This window comes from Cydia fagiglandana, chromosome 13 (genome assembly GCF_963556715.1).
Source record: "Cydia fagiglandana chromosome 13, ilCydFagi1.1, whole genome shotgun sequence".
Lineage (NCBI taxonomy): Eukaryota > Metazoa > Arthropoda > Insecta > Lepidoptera > Tortricidae > Cydia > Cydia fagiglandana.
The window spans coordinates 4,522,251-4,541,274 of NC_085944.1; the positions used below are offsets into that span (position 1 = coordinate 4,522,251).

General features: G+C 35.8%; 1 protein-coding gene across 3 annotated transcripts in view; it reads left to right on the forward strand.

The window, feature by feature from the left end:
- Positions 1-23: 23 nt before the first annotated feature.
- LOC134670010 (hemicentin-1) overlaps positions 24-19,024 on the forward strand; it is a 92,312-nt gene continuing 73,311 nt past the window's right edge. For all 3 annotated transcript variants that reach the window (XM_063527671.1, XM_063527672.1, XM_063527673.1), the window contains exon 1: positions 24-609. In XM_063527671.1, the coding sequence (XP_063383741.1) occupies positions 543-609 (67 nt within the window). In that variant the 5' untranslated portion in view covers positions 24-542. The remainder of the gene's footprint in view (positions 610-19,024) is intronic.

Sequence of the window (19,024 nt, forward strand, 5' to 3'; positions counted from 1 at the left end):
TTTCTTACGTCATCGTCCTTTATCTCCCTTTTTAGCTAAAAGACATTTTTTCTAATACAATAGCAATAGTAAGGCTTCTATGCGCGTACGCTCTACAAACGAATTTGATCGCTAGAAAACACCCTCATTACCAGCGTTATCCTTATCAATCAATAATGAGCTTTAACATCATTATTTTAAAGTGGTTTAAAACGGGATGTGTATGCAAACGAGAGTTTGTTTAAGGCGTGTCTCGGTGCGGTGCACATGGTCTCGGCAGTCGCGCGACCATCGAGTGTGGTTCCGGTGGGGTCGATCACCACGCCGTGTGTGCGTGCCTTTACATCGCATTTGGAACGCACGCGGGCTGGCCGCACGACGTTTGGCGCCAGAATTCGCGCGAACTTTATTAAAAATAAAAACATTGTTTATGAACTGTGTTTTTTAAACTGAACTTTTAATTGTGAATTTAAAATGGACGTTATGTTTGAAGTGATTAAATAAATTGTTTGAAAAGTGGACTTGTGATGTTTTGACAGAAGTTTTACGGAAAACTATTTAAAATGGAAAAAATGTATCGGAACTTTTTGGTGAAGTGTTTTCTTCTGGTTTTGGCCACGACTCGAATTGGTAAGTACATTTTCTTTATCCTAATTTAAGTTTTAGTCTAATTCTTATTAAATAAGTTTTGCATGCTGTACGTAATATTTAAATGATTTATTTACTGGCGCAGTAACTATTTAACAATAGCTTAATATTATGCTTAATTAAGTATCTAATAAAATTATCTTTCATTATTTTTATCACATTATTAAAATTTGATTTCTATTTATTTTAGACCACATGAGTACCTAAATTGAAATGTTGGTGCCTAGGTAGATAAACATTTAAATATATTTTATGTGCGTTTATAATTTTTTTTAAACTAAAATTCTTATTTTCATAGGTTTCTTGCAAAAAAAATACGACTGGTTGTTGAATGGTCTATTGTAAAATTTGAAAATTGTATTCGTCACGCATAATACATTTTAAAATCGCTCTAATAAAGTTTAATACTGTAGCCATACTACATAATCGTCCCATAATAAGCAACCTCATACATTTCACACACCATATACATTCACAATCCTTTAGTTATTCGGGAACATTGAACCATGCACGGTGTCTGACCATACAGGTCGAATGTGCATACATTACTCATTGTTTCACCGGCTTCGATGATAATCTAATGTTCATGATTATAGAATAATGAAAGGGAAACTTATGGGTAATGTCGGTATATTGCAACACTGATGAGTTGAGATGGGGCCCATTAGTTATGAGGTTTGTAATACATTTGGCCTCCACCATATCGCAATTTAAATAAGTACACTTAAGTTCATATAATGCTTTGTCTAGTACTCTCGTTGACATCATTAAGTAACCTAAGCCTTATTCCAAAGACGTTAGGTCGAAAGTTCAGTTAAAATGATTGCTGTTAGTACAGTCGCCAGCTATAACATGTTACGCAACGAAGGCCGCAAAAATATCTGACAGGATCTTATTAGGTAGCGCAATAAGACTAATAATGCGTCACAAGTTTTTTATGCGGCTTTCGCTGTATAATATTATTGCTGGTGACTGTACTTTGAGATTCATAGTCGAGTTTTCGGTCACCACTATAACGTGAGCTCCAGATACAAAACAAATATGCGTAACTAGAAAGCGATTTTATATTGGTCTATTTTAGGTTTGAACTCGTCTGCGCTTAGTTAGCGACCGGAACCACACCCCTTTTCATTCACAACCCTTACCGAGCCAAGTGCCTCATTTCAGAAGTGGTAAAAAAAGACGACAATTTAAACTCCTTTCGTGTTATTTAATAACACGTAATATAATAGAAGTACGTTAGATTAGTTTGTGGACCATAGGTACATATATTTTAAAACTATAGATAGCACTCATATATAAGTTTTCATGCCGATTGTTGCGCCATGAAGCTTATAAATAATATAGCCCTTTATTTCATGCAATTTAAAATAACGTTACAATATTTACAATTAATTATATACAGGTAACATGCTAATAGTATCCACTTATTTATAAACATTTATAAGTAATAATTTTACTCTTACAGCTGTCTATTAGGAAATATGTATATTGCTTTTTTTTTATAAAAGTGAATTTTACCATTTTAATTATGATTAAAATAATGAATTAATTATTATATATAAATTATTTAATTGCATGGCGCTATGCGCGCAAAGGCCTCCCCCAAACGTTCCCATTTTTTCCTGTCTTGAGCTGATCTCCACCAGTGTCTGTCACAACTTTTTAGATCGTCTCGATGAAGCTTATAAGGATATGTATGTATCCTTACATCCTTGTGCAAAGTTAGCGTGGTCAGAGTCTACCCTTTGTTGCGGACAAGGGACAAGGGTCAAACTAGAAAATTAGGCCTTATAGCCCTTACCGTTGGGTATGTCTACTGGAAAGACGTGGAGCTAATTACTATGTATGACGGTCTATTAGGTTAGGTATGACTTAGTAAAAATATATCATCAGAAAATTTTATTCTGAAAAATAAATTGAAAAAGTGATAGTGGAACGAGTATAAATCTCGCGTGCGGGTATCCAATGGGGATTCACGTGGACAATCGCAACAAATACGATACGTGCCTAACAAATAGCTCGTTCTGTGCCAAATAATCTGGATAGCAATGTGTCAGCGGTGCCAATAGGTGCACGGTAGATACGAACTTGCATTGAAATGTAAAGAAAAACTGCATTGACTTTAAAAAAAATATACTACGACGGTGGGTAGGTAAAGTTACACGCGCGTTGCCGACCCTACACGCTTACGAGTACCTACATAGGGTAATTCGCCAGTAACTGGTCACTGGCCTATAACTGGCCACCTTAAACTAAAAATGAATATTCACCTATATAACCAGAATTCATTTTAGTACCTCTAAGGTTTAAATGACTGGCGAGCCTTCAATAACTAGCCACCTTATACTAAAATGAATTCCATTTAATAGATGAATAGAATTCATTTTTAGTTTAGGGTGGCTAGTTTACTAATAGGTGGCCAGTTACTGGCGAATTACCCTACAAGGATTCATCTTGGAGAGCACTCGAAACTTTTAACTTTTAAATACATACTCGTATATAGAATAAAATAGCAATATTTCTTAAAAAGTTATCTGAAGAATAGGATGGATTAAAAACGTACCTAATTACGCAGTGGAGACTCGTTCGTCTTAATTCCTCTTAACTGATCACATCGCTAAACGAAAGTAAAACCGTGACATCAATCAAATTGTAGACTAAATAAGCCTGAATTAATTAATTGATTTTATACAAATCTGTGGAGTATCTACCGAAAATTAAAAAGACAAGAAGTGACACATTTTTAGTGAGATTTATTTTAAACTGATTTGGGTTTGTTAAGTTAATACACAGAAATTAGGTTTACGTATCTCCTGTAGAGGTAGAAATACTCAAAATTAAGAACTATAAGTGAAGTCTCCAATCCTCATTGAGCCGGCGTGGGGACTATAGCCCAAGCCCAAACTCTCTCGCGCAGAGAGGCGTGTGCCTATAGTTCGTTCTTTTAGCATTAAAAAGAACTCCACAGAGGCAAGCGTGCAGTTTTTATCAGGCTCCTTAATTGTTAATAATTATTGAATTATCTAATGTAGCATGGTCAATACATATATATTTACTTCAAATTATTACCGCTAAAAGTGCCGGATTTGGAACCACAGGCTTACTTCTGCGAAGTTCTTTCTAATGCTAAAAAAACGGACTGTAGCACTAAACTGAAAATCATAATTAGATTCCAAAAAAGTAAGACAATGTTTCCACTGCAATAATTTGTTTGTAAAATAGTAAATTCCTTTTTATAAATAAACACGCCAAGATAATTTATTTATTGGTAATTTTACTCCTACGATTTAAAAGAGTACTTTTATTTACTAATTTTTACATAAATACAAGACGCGCTAGTAAAAAGTGGCAACATTGTCTTACTTTTTTTGGAATCTAATTACGATTTTCAGTTTAGGATATGTATAATTGTTTACAGGCTGAAATATATTATATAGACCATGGACATATATATTACTTCGTAAGGACGCGGCTAACGAGCACTAAAAAGGGGGCCGCTACATGGGTGTGATATTTGCATTTATCACACCCCGGCGCTCAGTCGTGTGGCGAATTGCGCAGTAGAAAGTTGTCACGCAGCATAACACAAAAATGCCTTATTGCGTTGTAAAAGGGTGCAAAAACCATTATAGGAAGTATAAGAAAAAAAATGGGATCTCATATCATCGGTAAGTAATTTCCAATTAGGTTTATGTATTGCTTAAAACCAATTTTAAACGATAATTTTATTTCATTCTCACGAGCAACTAATGTTCGCTCGTACGTCATAGCGCTAATGCATTAACCTTGTAAGGACGTCATTTCTCTTTGGAAGTTATTATGAAGTAGAAATGCATACTGCGTGATTTGTATAGGTAAATTTACTTAAATATGATTAGTTGATTACCTACCGGATATAATTACCGAAATTAAAGTACCTATTGTCTGTCTTACAGAGTTTGTTCCCGTTTCTTTTACATAATTATTAAAAACATTCGAAATAACAAGATCAAGTATTTGTTATTGTTTTATTCGTTGACTTAGGTACCTAGTATATTAATTCTTGTCAGGTTAAAGTTTTTAATTAACTGTAGGTAAAACTCAAAAAAAATTAACAGGTGAGCGCTAGAAACAAAGCGCGCATTTTCAAACACCGATTAATTCACATCGCTGTATTTAATACTTTCCATTACCTACTTATATTTTTGCATCATATTTGTGGACAGGTGGCACGCTCTCGTTTCGGAGGCCAAGATTCTCTTTGGATCACTGAGCCAAAATAGTTAGTTTGTATTGCTGTTTCCTTCTTTTTTACTCTACCTGTTTTGCAAGCAAGAAACTAACAAATAGTTGTTCGCCGCATTTTACTCGCGAAAGCTCGGGAGGTACTTATCGAACTGTACTGCTGTAGCTAGTAGCTCGGCCAACTTGTCGACCTTGACAGAGCCGGCTTACACAGGGCGGCACACCGCACTGCGCGAATGTTTAAAATATTGCATTGCCACCTGAGACGATAATGACATCACGAAATAACGTAGAAGAACGGAAACTTATAAGGATAAGTTCGCCCATTTTAATACAATAAATATGTTAACTAAAGCATTTATTACGAGAATCATAAGTAATACATAGGCAAAGGGTTAGGTTAAGACATATGTAGGTAGGGTAGAAAAGGGGTTTCAGTCGATGTGTGGAAGGGCGGCACCGTCGTCGAACCCAAGCCACCAGGCGGGGGACTTAAACCGGTGGCGTGTGCCTCGGATGCACATGGTGGTGGCACGTATAACGGCGTTACTGATCCTGCATCTCAGCCAGCCCAGTACAGTACTTAGAGATCGGTTCCAACGTTGAGATATGGTTTCTGCCATATGTTTTATAACGGAGGACATTTGGGGTGCATAGACGCTGTCAACAGATGTTACAAGTGGTGTGAAAGTTGCATGTCGCATTTCACAGGCCGTGGAATATTTTCTCTGTTTTTCGTCTTCAGCTGATTTTAGTACAGATGTCACGGGTCTTGAGAGGTAAGAAGGAGCGTCAGTGTCGACGACACGGATATCAAACAACGCCAACAAATACAACAAATAATTTTGATTAACCATAAACTTAATCGACGCTCTTCTGATATAAACCGCGAATAAACTTAACAAGCCTTGTACGCCCGTACAAAGTTATCGCGAGAGTCGAGCTCACGTAGTTGTACGCAGTGTGTAACAGATGGCGCTTTTTTGCTGACATGAAGATCGCAACGGGCAATTCATATGCATGCGCTCATCCATAGTTTATATCTATGATATAGACAATATAAAGATTAATTTTCTGATTGAATCTTTATCCGTATAAATATTGTCCATAGGTGTATTCGTATTGTCCTATCAACTTATCCATAGTGAGTGACAGTTTTTGTTTTGAAATCTGTGAATGTCCTAAAAACATAAATATTTTGGAACCCTAATGAAAGCCACTGAATCGTCACCAGTATCCATTTATTCCGCATTTTGTTGCTTGTTTTTCTACCTACATCCGACTCATCGTTAGCACAGATGGACATGGAAAAGTAAAATCCTCATCGAATCCCGATTCCAATATCCCTGGAATTTATTTTGAGTTTTAAATAATCAGCGTCAGACTATAAAACAAAAATACAAACAGTTTCCTAGAGCCTCATTCGGAATAAAAATGATTTGGTAATTCTAATTATATACCAATTTACCTACCTATATATTTTTTGGAATTATGTAGTGAGTCTTGGTTGCCTCCTAACGGTATTGTAATATGTACCTGCTAGTAGAATAATACATAATACTACATTATTCCTATAGATCTCATTACGGGGGTGGCATCATAACTGCGTGACGAAACCACATCCCTTTAAAAATACATTTAAAAAAACTAAATTTGAATTAAATTTTCGATTCTGCATTGGGCTTGTTTCCGAAAACCGAGAATGGTGGAGCTAAATTATTATTATGCTCTCGATGTGTTCAATTAGCCTAAACCGCAATTATGAAATTGAATACTCCCGTCGTATCCAAACCATTATGAACAGGAAAGCTAATAAAGTTAGATTAGCGCCTAAATTTGAAAATGAACCAACTGCCCTCGCAAGGTAAAAGCGATATCTCAAAATAAATGCCAGTTTAATATTCTGCTTAGGGAAATTAGAGGTTAAATTTGATAATGATCCACTAAATTCCACAAATTTACGATATTGTAGGGTTCAGAGACTGGTTCAGAGACGTTTGGTCATTTTATTCACCTAATCTTAATTACGGTTTGCACTTTATATATTACTTATTCATTTCTGCTTGCTGCCATCCTAAAAATAGAGGCACTGTTATATTCATGAGTAGGAACAGCGGCTAAAAATTTGCACAAAATCCAGCCTATTAGCTTTCAGCTGAATGTTTCTGTCAGAAAAGCTTCGTTTATTATAATTATTGTCTTCGCGAAGTCTATTAATATTCAAAAGTGTTCGATGGAATATTTATGCAAAATGCCACAAACTTAGTCCCGCATCTTTAATTAGAAGTAGTACCTAATATATTCGTAAAGCTTCCTTACAACTTTTTAGTATGCGGCTGTCATGATTATTTAAGTCTATCGAACGTCTTCGTTTCGTCTGAATTACAGAACACGGATATGAAAATATGTACATAAATTATTGGGGCTAATCAACACTTTTTCATGTGGCTGGTTGTTATGGTTACGTATCCTCGGTCGCTGTAAAAAAACCATAAACCTATATACAAATACATATGTACATGTTTGTGAGGGTAATGTCATTAATTTGTTAAATATTTTGTTATTTTAGGAACCTAATCTTTACACGGTTTGCTCTGGCTCCGTAAACAGAATAAATACAATTCATTGAGTGCTTAAACAATCGCAGAGAAAAGCGCTTCATTACTGGAAACAGTTAATTAAAATATATTGAATAGTTGAAACTTTACAGCAACGCAAATAAAGAGAGGACGCGTAATTTTTTAAAGCCGAATCTGTCGATCGATATAACATCCATATTAGATACTTACTGTATAATATAGATTGTGTTAATACTCTAAGATGTTAACCAATAACCATACCCGCTACATTACTAATTAGTAATAAATTTCCTACTTACGTTTTACGCGCATGATATAGCAAGAAGCATGCCAGACGTTACACGTCTAAACTCTAACAAACGACGTATCGAGCTAAACGAATACGAGTACGTTAGCCTGTTACATTTTTCTGACGTCAGAAGCTCATTTTTCTGTAAAATACACCAGCATTTATCAGTTGAATGCTCTGGATTTTGTGGCTTCCATGTTTCTGGGGTGTTGTTTTCTTCCCGATAATGTAAAAGGAAGATCGAATGTTTCCATTCAAATTATAACAATGGTTAAGCAAAGAATACCGTTGTTATTCATTGATTATTCGTAACAGGAATGGTCGGCCTTCAAACACTAGAGACTAGACGCAAGCTGCTTCATATAATGCATTATCGTCAACTACTTCACAATGAAGTAGATGGCGCATCCGTGCTTGAGAGAATGGGACTTAGTGCCTCGGGCGAATGGCGTAGCGGGCGTGCCGGGCGGGTGTGTCGGCGCGGGCGGCGCGGTGCCGGCGCGGCGGCGGCGGCGCCTGTTCGCGGGCCCCGGCGCGCGCACACGGCGCGGCGCTAACGCTCCCACCGCTCGAGCCCGAGCTGCTCTAAATTGCATCATATTGGAGTCTGATGATGTTGATATATTTGCTGATAGTGCTGGTGTATTTTACAGGAAGCTGATAAGGTGCATAGATAATATAGATATATAATGTTAATCCCTGATCTCACTATTATAGGACCTAGATGTTAATGTTGCAATGTTTGTTCTTCCAATTTTGAATCTTAAATGTATATACCGCATAAGTGCTTTGGTGCTATACTGTTAACTTATGTGTAAGTTTTTAATAAATAAAATAAAAATAAAATAAAATGAAGGTTTTTATCATAAAAAAATAATTTTATTCCTTTAATTAAGAAGAAGGAGCTATGTTCATTCAAATACATTTTAGTTAATTCATACCTGTTATGTTTATACCATAAGATTCCGCACGTCTTCTTAGGATTATTTAGTAGGTACGTGGTGTGTCTAGATTAGAGTTTTGACTCTTAATGATTTGATCGCATATATGTATTATGTATTAATATGTACGCATGTATTTTTCGACACACCCAGCAATAGCTTAAAAGCTATCAAGGTAGTTTCGTCAAAGTTGTTGCTTTATGGAAGACGTAGTTTGTAGTTTTATAAAAAGTAGCTTTTTTCTCCTCTGTTTTAAGTACAATTCTAGTCTGGATCATGGATAGTCATTCTTCAAAACCGTTCTCCGAATCCCTTTATTTATCTAGTATATCGCCTCTAGACAACTCGTGTCTCTGCCTGCCTCTACCACAGCAAAACCGAAGTTTGACAGTCACGTTTGCTATCTCCCTAAACCATAACACATTATCTTTCTCGTTCGCTAGGCTATGCATTATAATTACCCGTACGCGAACCCGAACAATTTAGTGACATGTCACATGTTCATCATGGTCTGCTTTTTCATACGGAGCCAACCATGATAACATTGATAACCCTTTAATTTTAGGCACCGTAAATGCTGTTCGTAATCTAAGCCAGGTTAGCTTAACATTTGGGATTAATTGGCCCAAACATTTGCCGTACCGGCCCGAGCAGGGCACGCTCCCAAAACACGTTGTTAGTTAGTCTGTCACTTTAACAACTGTTTAGACAGCTGCTATTTGGCACTGCAGGTTGAACTAATTACGCAGTGGCTTACTCTATTTAAAATAATTAGGAAGTTATATATAAACTAACTAGTTACCTAGCTAAAGTCTAAACCCTTCAATACAACTAGCGTCTACTGTAAATGAATACCGAGAACGCCAAATTGACGGCTTTAAACAAGAAAATCCCTAAAGATATTTTAAAAGAGAGTTTAAAAGAGAGAATAGATTTCACAGCAGCGGCCTCAGACCTCATCAGCATTTTCATTTCTTCAAATGTTAAAGTCTTTCCGAGAGCATTATGAAGAGTTCCCTTGCTTTCTCCACTTTCTCCAGGACCACCTCATCAGATTCTGATGACAATAGGACCAACTGTGACTCTTAAAATAAGAAATGAATTTCCCACATTCCCAAATCGGGAATGTGGGAAAACCGGGCAAGTGCGAGTCGGACTCGCGCACGAAGGGTTCCGTACCATAATGCAAAAAAGGCAAAAAAAAAACGGTCACCCATCCAAGTACTGACCCCGCCCGACGTTGCTTAACTTCGGCCAAAAATCACTTTTGTTGTATGGGAGCCCCACTTAAATCTTTATTTTATTCTGTTTTTAGTAGTTATTTGTTGTTATAGTGGCAACAGAAATACATGATCTGTGAAAATTTCAACTGTCTAATAGCTAGCACCGTTCGTGAGATACAGCCTGGTGACAGACGGACGGACGGCGGACGGACGGACGGACGGACAGCAGAGTCTTAGTAATAGGGTCCCGATTTACCCTTTGGGTACGGAACCCTAAAAAAGGTTCTGACGAATTGAGAATCCCAGCTTCGAATTTTTAAAATCTGTTACCAATGTAAGCTTTTCTTTCGCTTTTATACAGGTACAAAATAATAAATGGCTTACCTAAATATTTCGGCTTGTTTGCTTTCCATAATACGCGGACACGCATACGGAATACGCTGTAACTATTTATTCCCCAGGATCTCAAAGTGCTTGATTTAGTTACCAAGTAAACTCCTAAATGGCTTATCCTTTAAAGCTTAAGCGCTCTTTGATTTACTATTCACGTTATAAATTCTACGTTTGTAGTTAAATACAGTTACATAACTTAAAGTTCTTCTATACACTGTAACTTTGTGCAGCTTTTTGCAATTTAAAATATCGTACAGAATATAATAAAAATAAAATGTAAACGTATGTTTTTATCGTTACAAAATAACGCAGTTTATAAAGACCCTAAATCTAAAACATCCCAACAACAACCTCCCGATCCCATCAGCCCGGAATCATATAGAACTTGTCAATGTCATGACTACGTTAACATTTAATTAATTATACTGTGGTAATAGTTTCACGATTGTTATTTCTGCTGAAAGCAACTAGGTATTCTGTTTTGACGTTATTAATATTGTTCATTACGTATTCGTGTGAAATTATTTACAGATGTAGTACACTTATTTTCCATCGTATTTTCACGGAGACGTACGAACGTGTTTTGCTATTTCAGACAGTCTCGGTACAAAAAGTACTGAGATTGACTGAAGTAGCATGACGTTTCCAAGAAAATACGATGAAAAACATCCTGTACATCAAATTATATTGTAATGTTATTATAAAACAAATAACTAAATATTAATTGAAGTTGTAATTATAATCGATCTCGATATTGAAACGTAAATTAATTTCCTATAATGTATTTTAATCGGAACAAAATTTAGTTACAAGAATGTGAAAGCCATGTTATATGTTTCAGTATATTTTGATGCGGATCACAAAGCCATTATCATGAATATATGTACTAGCAGCTAATTACTTGGGTAGGTACATATGTAGTATATATTTATTTACAATTTAGAATAATTAATAATATATTAAATGTGCTTTCACGATACGCCTTAAAGCCTAATAGTCAGAAATATTTATATAATATTATATAAATGGGGTGAATGCTAATTAGTTTCAATCATAATTGCTTAGTCATTAAATATTATTAATTAATTAGCCTTTATTGCGCGATATATGATAGTACAAACGGCGGACTTAATGCCTTAAGGGATTCTCTACCAGTCATCCGATGGGCTAAACCAGAAAGATTTAAGTTACAGGGTCTTATTCTGGACATTCTTACCTTTTTATGCATAGCCTTATATATGAAACATTCCTATTACTGTTACCGTAACTTGCTTAAATAAGATGGATATGGGCTTCAATCCGATTAAGAAATAAAAGTGCACTTTACCTTCGATCATTTGTATTTTGATTTCCAAATATTTTTATAAATATATAATAAAATCGCAACTTACTAAACCCACAAAAAAAAACATAATAATAGCAGTACCTTCAGATCCACAGCGCAGGCTTCGTCACTATACAGATAGCTCATCCACCTCAGGTTTCGTCAAAATAAAATGTATACTTTCACATATGTCATCCGCAACACGCATCGTCAAATTTAAAAGAAAATTGGTACACAACACAAACTGATTAGTCTTGTGTCACATTTTGGAAAAGTAAATGTTGAATTTATAAATATGCCATAAACAGAGTATGTTTGTGACATAATAATATATATAAATTTAAAATTTTTACTTAAAAAAAAGAGTCCACAATACTGCTAGTCTAGCTAGATTCTTACTTAAACACCCAGACGCACTAAATTTCAAAGCACGAGAAAGCAATTTTGCATCTACTTTCGTATGGAAATATAATTTGACTCCTACCGCGGTACACTTGCCAGCATTATAAAGGTAATGCGTGGAGATGGGAATTCTCCGAGTTACACTAGACACGTTTGAGCGTTCTCAGCCCATTATGGAAGGGATCAACATACGTAGATTACCTCCTACAGACTTCGCTTTGAAGCATTAAGAATGACATAGTCATAGTCATTTAAATATTTATAATATTTTAAACATTACATGTCAAGTTATTAGGCAATAGGTATTAAGGGTCATAGTCATTTTTACTTGCACCCCTTGTAGGTACCCCGCGAGCCGCGCATGTTACAGTAACTAGTCCGTGTTTGACACAAGTTAAGTTTGTAAACGTAGACACAACTCTGTTTTCATACTGCTATATTAAATGCATAATTTGGTTTTGAGCTGCCTACTAACAGACAAAATGGATGTCAGTCTCGAATTACCGTTTTTTGGGGGCGGCAAGTTGTGACAAAAAAATCGCTGACGATAACAAGAAATAACTGAAAATGTAGTCAATATGATGGGTGCTGAGAAAGGGGCGGCTACAGGGCTTGGGGCCTAGGGCGGCAAAGTCTGCAAATCTGCCACTGTTCAAACGTCCTCTTTCTAAATTATTGAAGTTCCATTGGCTATCTAGTAGGTGTCGATCTATGAGGAGCAATCAAGCCGTTGTTAGGGATAAAAAGTGGATCGAAAACGGTTCAGTGCTCTCAGTGAGGGCTGCTTAATAAATCTATTACTTACTGCTCAGTAGCTCGGATAAGCTTCTCTATCTTTTGTATTCTTATTTTAATTATAGAGGCTTGTTAGCTCACACGTAGGGTGTTGCTATGGGTATTGACAGGTCTGATCACAAATTGTTTGGGAGTGATTAAAGTTTAAAAGGGTAATGCTACACTTTAAATGCACTGATATTGTTTAATTGGGTATATACCTATATGACAGTTCTTAATTAGATATGGAGGCGAAACTAACTTTGCACGGACTTGGGATGGGACAGAGTGTGGAAGTGAAAACATTATCCTTTTACAATACGCTTACACAGTATATACCACCAGTGTTTTGCAAACTGTGGGTAAGCCTCTGCTAGTCTTAAAACAGTACCTACATACTAAGTGAAAAATTTTGTTTGTACTAAGGGGGTCGCATCATGAAAAAGTTTGTAAAACACTGGTCTTTACTATAGAGTCATTCGACGAGGGGAGACGGGGGCGGGTCGCACGTACCCGAGCTGCATAGGTAAGTACATAGCCGTCATCGCCAAATGTTAGTAGCTCGGTACATGTCAAAGGCCGTCGGACCACTGTTACTTTTTACTCTGTGACACTTATTTATTTGCACCAACAAACATATATTTTTAGCATTAGCGACATTTTCCATAAAAACTGTCTTGCACTGAGATTAATTGATAATAGTCATTTATTTTCTATAGAATAATATCGCCCCCAGCTACAAGATTCCCCTATTAGCGCCGGAAAAGGACATTTCCTAAGAGACAGATTAATTGCCGTAGGTATACATGCTGCCAAGAATAGTACAAATTGGTTTAGTTAGTCTTTATTTTTCTGTGCGAGATCGCTTTTTAACGATGAGATCGTTTTCATCTTTCGTAATTTTAAACATTTAAATTTTGCTCTAAGTAAATCAATATGACTGATTTTGTTAGCATTTAACGTACAATCTTAAAGTTTTACTATGGTTGTTTCATTTGAAAAATAATATTAATTCTTCTCATTAACATATAAGTACTTTAATAACTAGTAATTAATATAAATAAAATATTTAAGTATAAACTGTTAATAAAATCATGGATGTCCACAAAAAGTGCGCGATTACGAAAAAAATAAGGTAAATTGGTTTCACACTATATGCCATTTCTATCGTACTTTAGATGTATTCGTACATTATGTAAGCCCTTAATTTTTAATGCTCTATTTGTATGTACTTACGTTTATTAATATAAAATAGGACAGGTACACACTCTAACCAAGATGTTTATATTAGAAAATCTTGATTAAAGCGTAGCATCGAGACTTCCATCTAGGTATTGCCAGGTGTCTCAGCTCAGATGAAATCCCATTACCTCGCGCGTCTTAGCCAACTCAAACACTTCTCGATTGTTCACGAGACGACGCAAAGCTATAATAATGTGAAACTGAGTACTTGACTACTGCAATATCTAAGTCAGTCTGATTACTTATACTTATTAAAAATATTGCATAATTTTGTTGTAATCCGTGGATAATGTCGTTAGGTATGCATTAAGTTAATTTTAATTCTACTACTAAATGTAACACTGTATTGTATAGCTGTTTGTTATCCCTAAAATGAATAAAATAAATTAAATAAATAATTAATCCCCATCCCCATAAAAAATTGATTAGCGCGTTGTAGAAATTGCCGCTCCTGATACAGCGCTATGTCGCGTGATATTAAAGTCAATGACGCGAACAATATAATTATTTGAGCATATCGTCCGCTAACTCTGATAAGCAACTTCTCGTCGTTGCCCTTTCTTGCTAGGTTACTATTCATGTCAGCTTTGGCAATTGGTAAGCGCAACAATGTTGCTGACTGTACGGGACTATAGGAACTTCCAGTTCCATTTCCGAATTGGCAGCGCAATTGAAAAATGATCCAATTTGTCACAGTGACAGTCAATAATGAGCAGTTTCATACTTGTCATAAGGTTCAAAATGACGTATAATTTCAGGTCACCGCACATGGACCAAACAAAATATCGTAGGTAATTGACGCATATGTAAATATTTAATTCTTTATATTTGTAAAGGCCAATAAAATTATCGTTGTATCAATAAATAAAGGTATCGATAATACCGCATCCCACAGGAAATGCATTTAAATCAATATTTGCGATTGCATTCATTGTGATGATAAGGCTACGTTTATGTAGATGTTCAATATATTAAATTTTCGTTCATGAGCCCTTGTTTTCGACAAAAGGGTATAAAATGGCTGGAAATACAAGCTTTATATGTTCCATTATATTAGTGCCAATATTTTGCTGCAAATTCGTATTTTTCATTACACGGTACCTACCTACCTATCTTATTTTATTCATCTATGGAATTCTGAGCTTTATTTTATATGAAGTAAAATGGTATTTACAATTACTGTCTATGGATATAGGAGGTTGTGCAATCGAGCAAGTGGTATTAAATTTCATTTTATTACTTTAAACCCGCTGGCGTGGCGTGGAACTCTATTTTCCGGAATTTTAATTTCGCTGGAGGAAAACATCGCCCAAAGTTTGTGCGCCAATACAATATATTTGTTTTGGTACGTGCTCGAACCAATATTTCAATCTGATCGCAATATACGCTCAAGGGGTTATTTTTAATGGAAGAATATTTTTAGTCAAAATTGCTATCGATTTTATATCCTTCCCTTTATTCCTTTTGAAAGTAATAGCGTTAAAATACCTATCAATTATTTTCTAAGATGAAAATCACATTACATCTTAGGACATGTTTATTAATATTAATACCAATTTAATATTCTGTTAATTTAGTTTAACTTAAAAAGCTTTCCTGTAAACAACTACCTACTATAACTAGCTAAAAGCTAACGAGTGACAAATCGTTTTGTCGCTATCTTTATCGCATTCGTAAAAATAACATGCCCATTTAAGACTTTTTAGACACACATTAATATATGTCTTTTGAAAATAAACGTGTACACGTGTATGTTAATCCTATCATAAGTAAGCCCAGGAAAGGAATAAAGCTAATACGGACAGGATAATTCTAAGGTGAACCTTCTCAAGTACAGAAAAAATATTGATGTCTATAAATATGTTTGTTTGTTGACAGAATGGCACGAGATTAGGGTTGTTTATCCATTCGGTTACAGAGACCTTGCTTTCAAATAACCAGAATAATATGGCCTCTGGCCACATGTAAAGTTGATATGATATGGGTCTTTCTTATATTGGTTTCTACAAATGAGCTGCTTCAAGAGAACTGAATAAGAATGGGAATTACGGCCCGGGGCGGAAGGGACGGATTTCACCCTCCATCGGTTTTTTATTTAAATAAAAGGTCACGTAGCATCGGTGTTTAGTTTTTCTATTCCATTTAGTTAGATGATATCTCTAATATCGTTATAGAGATTTGCTATTGATATTAAATAGTATATTGAATACAAGGGTAGGTACTTATTCAATTCGAGATGATGATATCTGCAGCAGGTAGGTACATTTTAGATACCTTGAAATTTGACAAATGATAAATTAATTATTTGGTGCTAACATGCAGTGTATTAAGTAGTTACTTAAATTATTAACTTATTTAGGTAAGTACGTACTTATTGTAACAAATAATATGCTTAATATTAATAAGGTAAATTCACGTCAGAAACATACTTAGGCAATATAATGCATGGTCACCGTTGGTGTCCATGCCAGACTGCTTTAGGTAGTTAGTTGTTAGACACTGGCGCATAACCTAGTAAATATGTATATTTTTAAGAATTTCAAACAATATAAACATTATTGCCGTGAGTTACAATGTACCGTTTTACAGTCAAAGGTCGCCCAAACTTTACAACATCAACTTTACGCTCGCAGTAACAATAAAATTAATGTTGCGAATACAAGCATTTACGCGTTGTTTTAAATGCTACGTGCTATAACAGTGGTGAACAAAATACCGCTTGAGAGCCGCTATCAGTAGCTATGAACGTTAAGGCTCGAATAAAAGGAACTTGGGAATTGGGTTACGCTAGAAAAGTGAGAAAATTACAACTATTATAGGGATATGTTCACGCTTTAGATAGGCTATGCAGCGTTTCGCAAAATTTAGTCTGAAAATAAGAAATGGTAAAAAAAAATTGTGTTAGAAAAAAACAAACCAATCAATGGACTACGTACAGTCAGCAGCAGAAGTTGCTAAGCGGGCCAGGTGATCAAAATGATCTTGACGCGACTATATTGTTAAGAGAATAAGAGCGTGTCAAGGTAATTTTGAATACCTCACCCGCTTAGCAACATCTGCTGCTGACGGTAACTACTTACTTTTTCAGCTAAGTATTGGATAAAAATATGTTTTTAAAAAGAAGTACCTACCTATCTATAGCGTATAATTAATTGATTCAAAATAAAAATATAAGTAAAAACTCTTCGCCCCGAGCGGAAGGAGTGGTAAGAACGTTTAGCCCGTTTGCAAGGTGCGGGTTCGAATCCCTCTGGGGTGTTTTCTTTTATTTTTACTCTTACCTAAATATTTTTGATTCATTAAGGGCTACCCTATGATCAATACTCTTTTGTTGTGCTATTTTATATTCATTGCGCGTCTACGATTATGTCCGCACTAAATGTAGCTAATAGCCTATAGGGGGCAGCATAGGAGCTGTCAGATTTTTGGCGTGAGGCATAAATGTGACGTTTATGCTTCCAATGTAGCCCAGAAGATGGCAGAACTACGAGAACGGTAAATGGTAGCACTTGTTTTGGCAATAGAATAGAATAGAATAGAAATAATTTTATTCGTAAGCACAAACACAAAATAAAAACTTATACTAAACAGAGAAACATAAAAAAGAGAAAGTGCCACGAAATGGTCTCTGGTGCAATGTACATTGCACATATGTTTCCGATTCAGGCCACAAGATGGCAGATCCTCCAACGCGCACGGTGCCTATAACTTATAATTTAAGTGTAGAGGGGATAACATGAAGTTTATTGGTTTACTTAAGAGAAAAAATGTTACGTTTATAAAATCAACTAGGTTAATTATCATAAGTAAAGGTACAACTACCTAATTTAGAAACAATTCCAAAATAAAACCTTAAATTAATATTCTGGAGTTGGTCTCAGAATTAAGTGGAGCATACCTCGACCTAGCGGTCAACACAAACGTTCTACGTTCCGCTGTTACATTTACATCAAACACGAAAGGTATGCGTAAAAACGCGGGAACCAGACCTCCTAAGGGCCTTGGTAAATATTGAGTTAGTTGAATAAGATCGATTGTGCCATCGTCAACACTGTTAACTAACCATTTGTAAACCTTATATCAATGGTATTAAGGTCTAGCTCTATCAATGGTAAATAATTCGTTGTTGCTAGTACGTGCGGTCTCGCGCCGCTGGCTGCTTATTGCCGTGACGTCGGCTCCTGCGCATCATATTGCCCACCGAATATAGGTCCAACCTTAGAGGGCCCGGGAACCGTTTCTTCCGTTGGTTTATTTACCTGTTTCTCTGGTGAGAGGCAAATAACAAAATTTATATTTTCGCGGTAGACCAATAGGCCCTTTGATGCACCGATTTAAGGGGATACACAGATATTTTAGCGCTCTTTTGGAAACTGATGCTAAAATGCCAAGTTAAAAACGTGGTTACTTAGATTTTTTTTGTTTTAACTCACCAATCAACTGAGCAAAATAAATCAGATTCCATGATGATGTGTTAAAAAAACCATTCCTTAATACGCATATTCTTTAGTGCATACATTTATGGCTCCTGTAGACATAAAAATATTTGTTACCACCACCACCTGTCTTGGTTTAACGAAATCGATGCAAGATAGGGTTTTAACTGTGACCCGTAAAAATACCTTAAGCGTTTTGCTTGACTGCGCCTTGGAATACTTATCTGTGTTATTAACACACTGATCACTATGCTACACACCAGTTTAACTCTGACCTATATTCACCCATAACTGTTTAAAGTCTTCAGACCAGGTTACAGTAGCCATACACTACAATATGTTTGTAGACGAAGGCAGGAAACCGACCCATTTCGGTATCGACACTCCTATTCACCAACTTCCGGCTTCCGTCAGAGGTCGAAATAGTGATTACAGTTTAATGTATTCTAGGTGATGCGCGTCCTTGCCTTAAGAAATTTGATTTGGGTTTCGAAATTGTAAGTAAATCTACTCACGTATGGATACCTGTCAGTTTCATAAGTGATTAGCCAAAGGAAGACATTATAC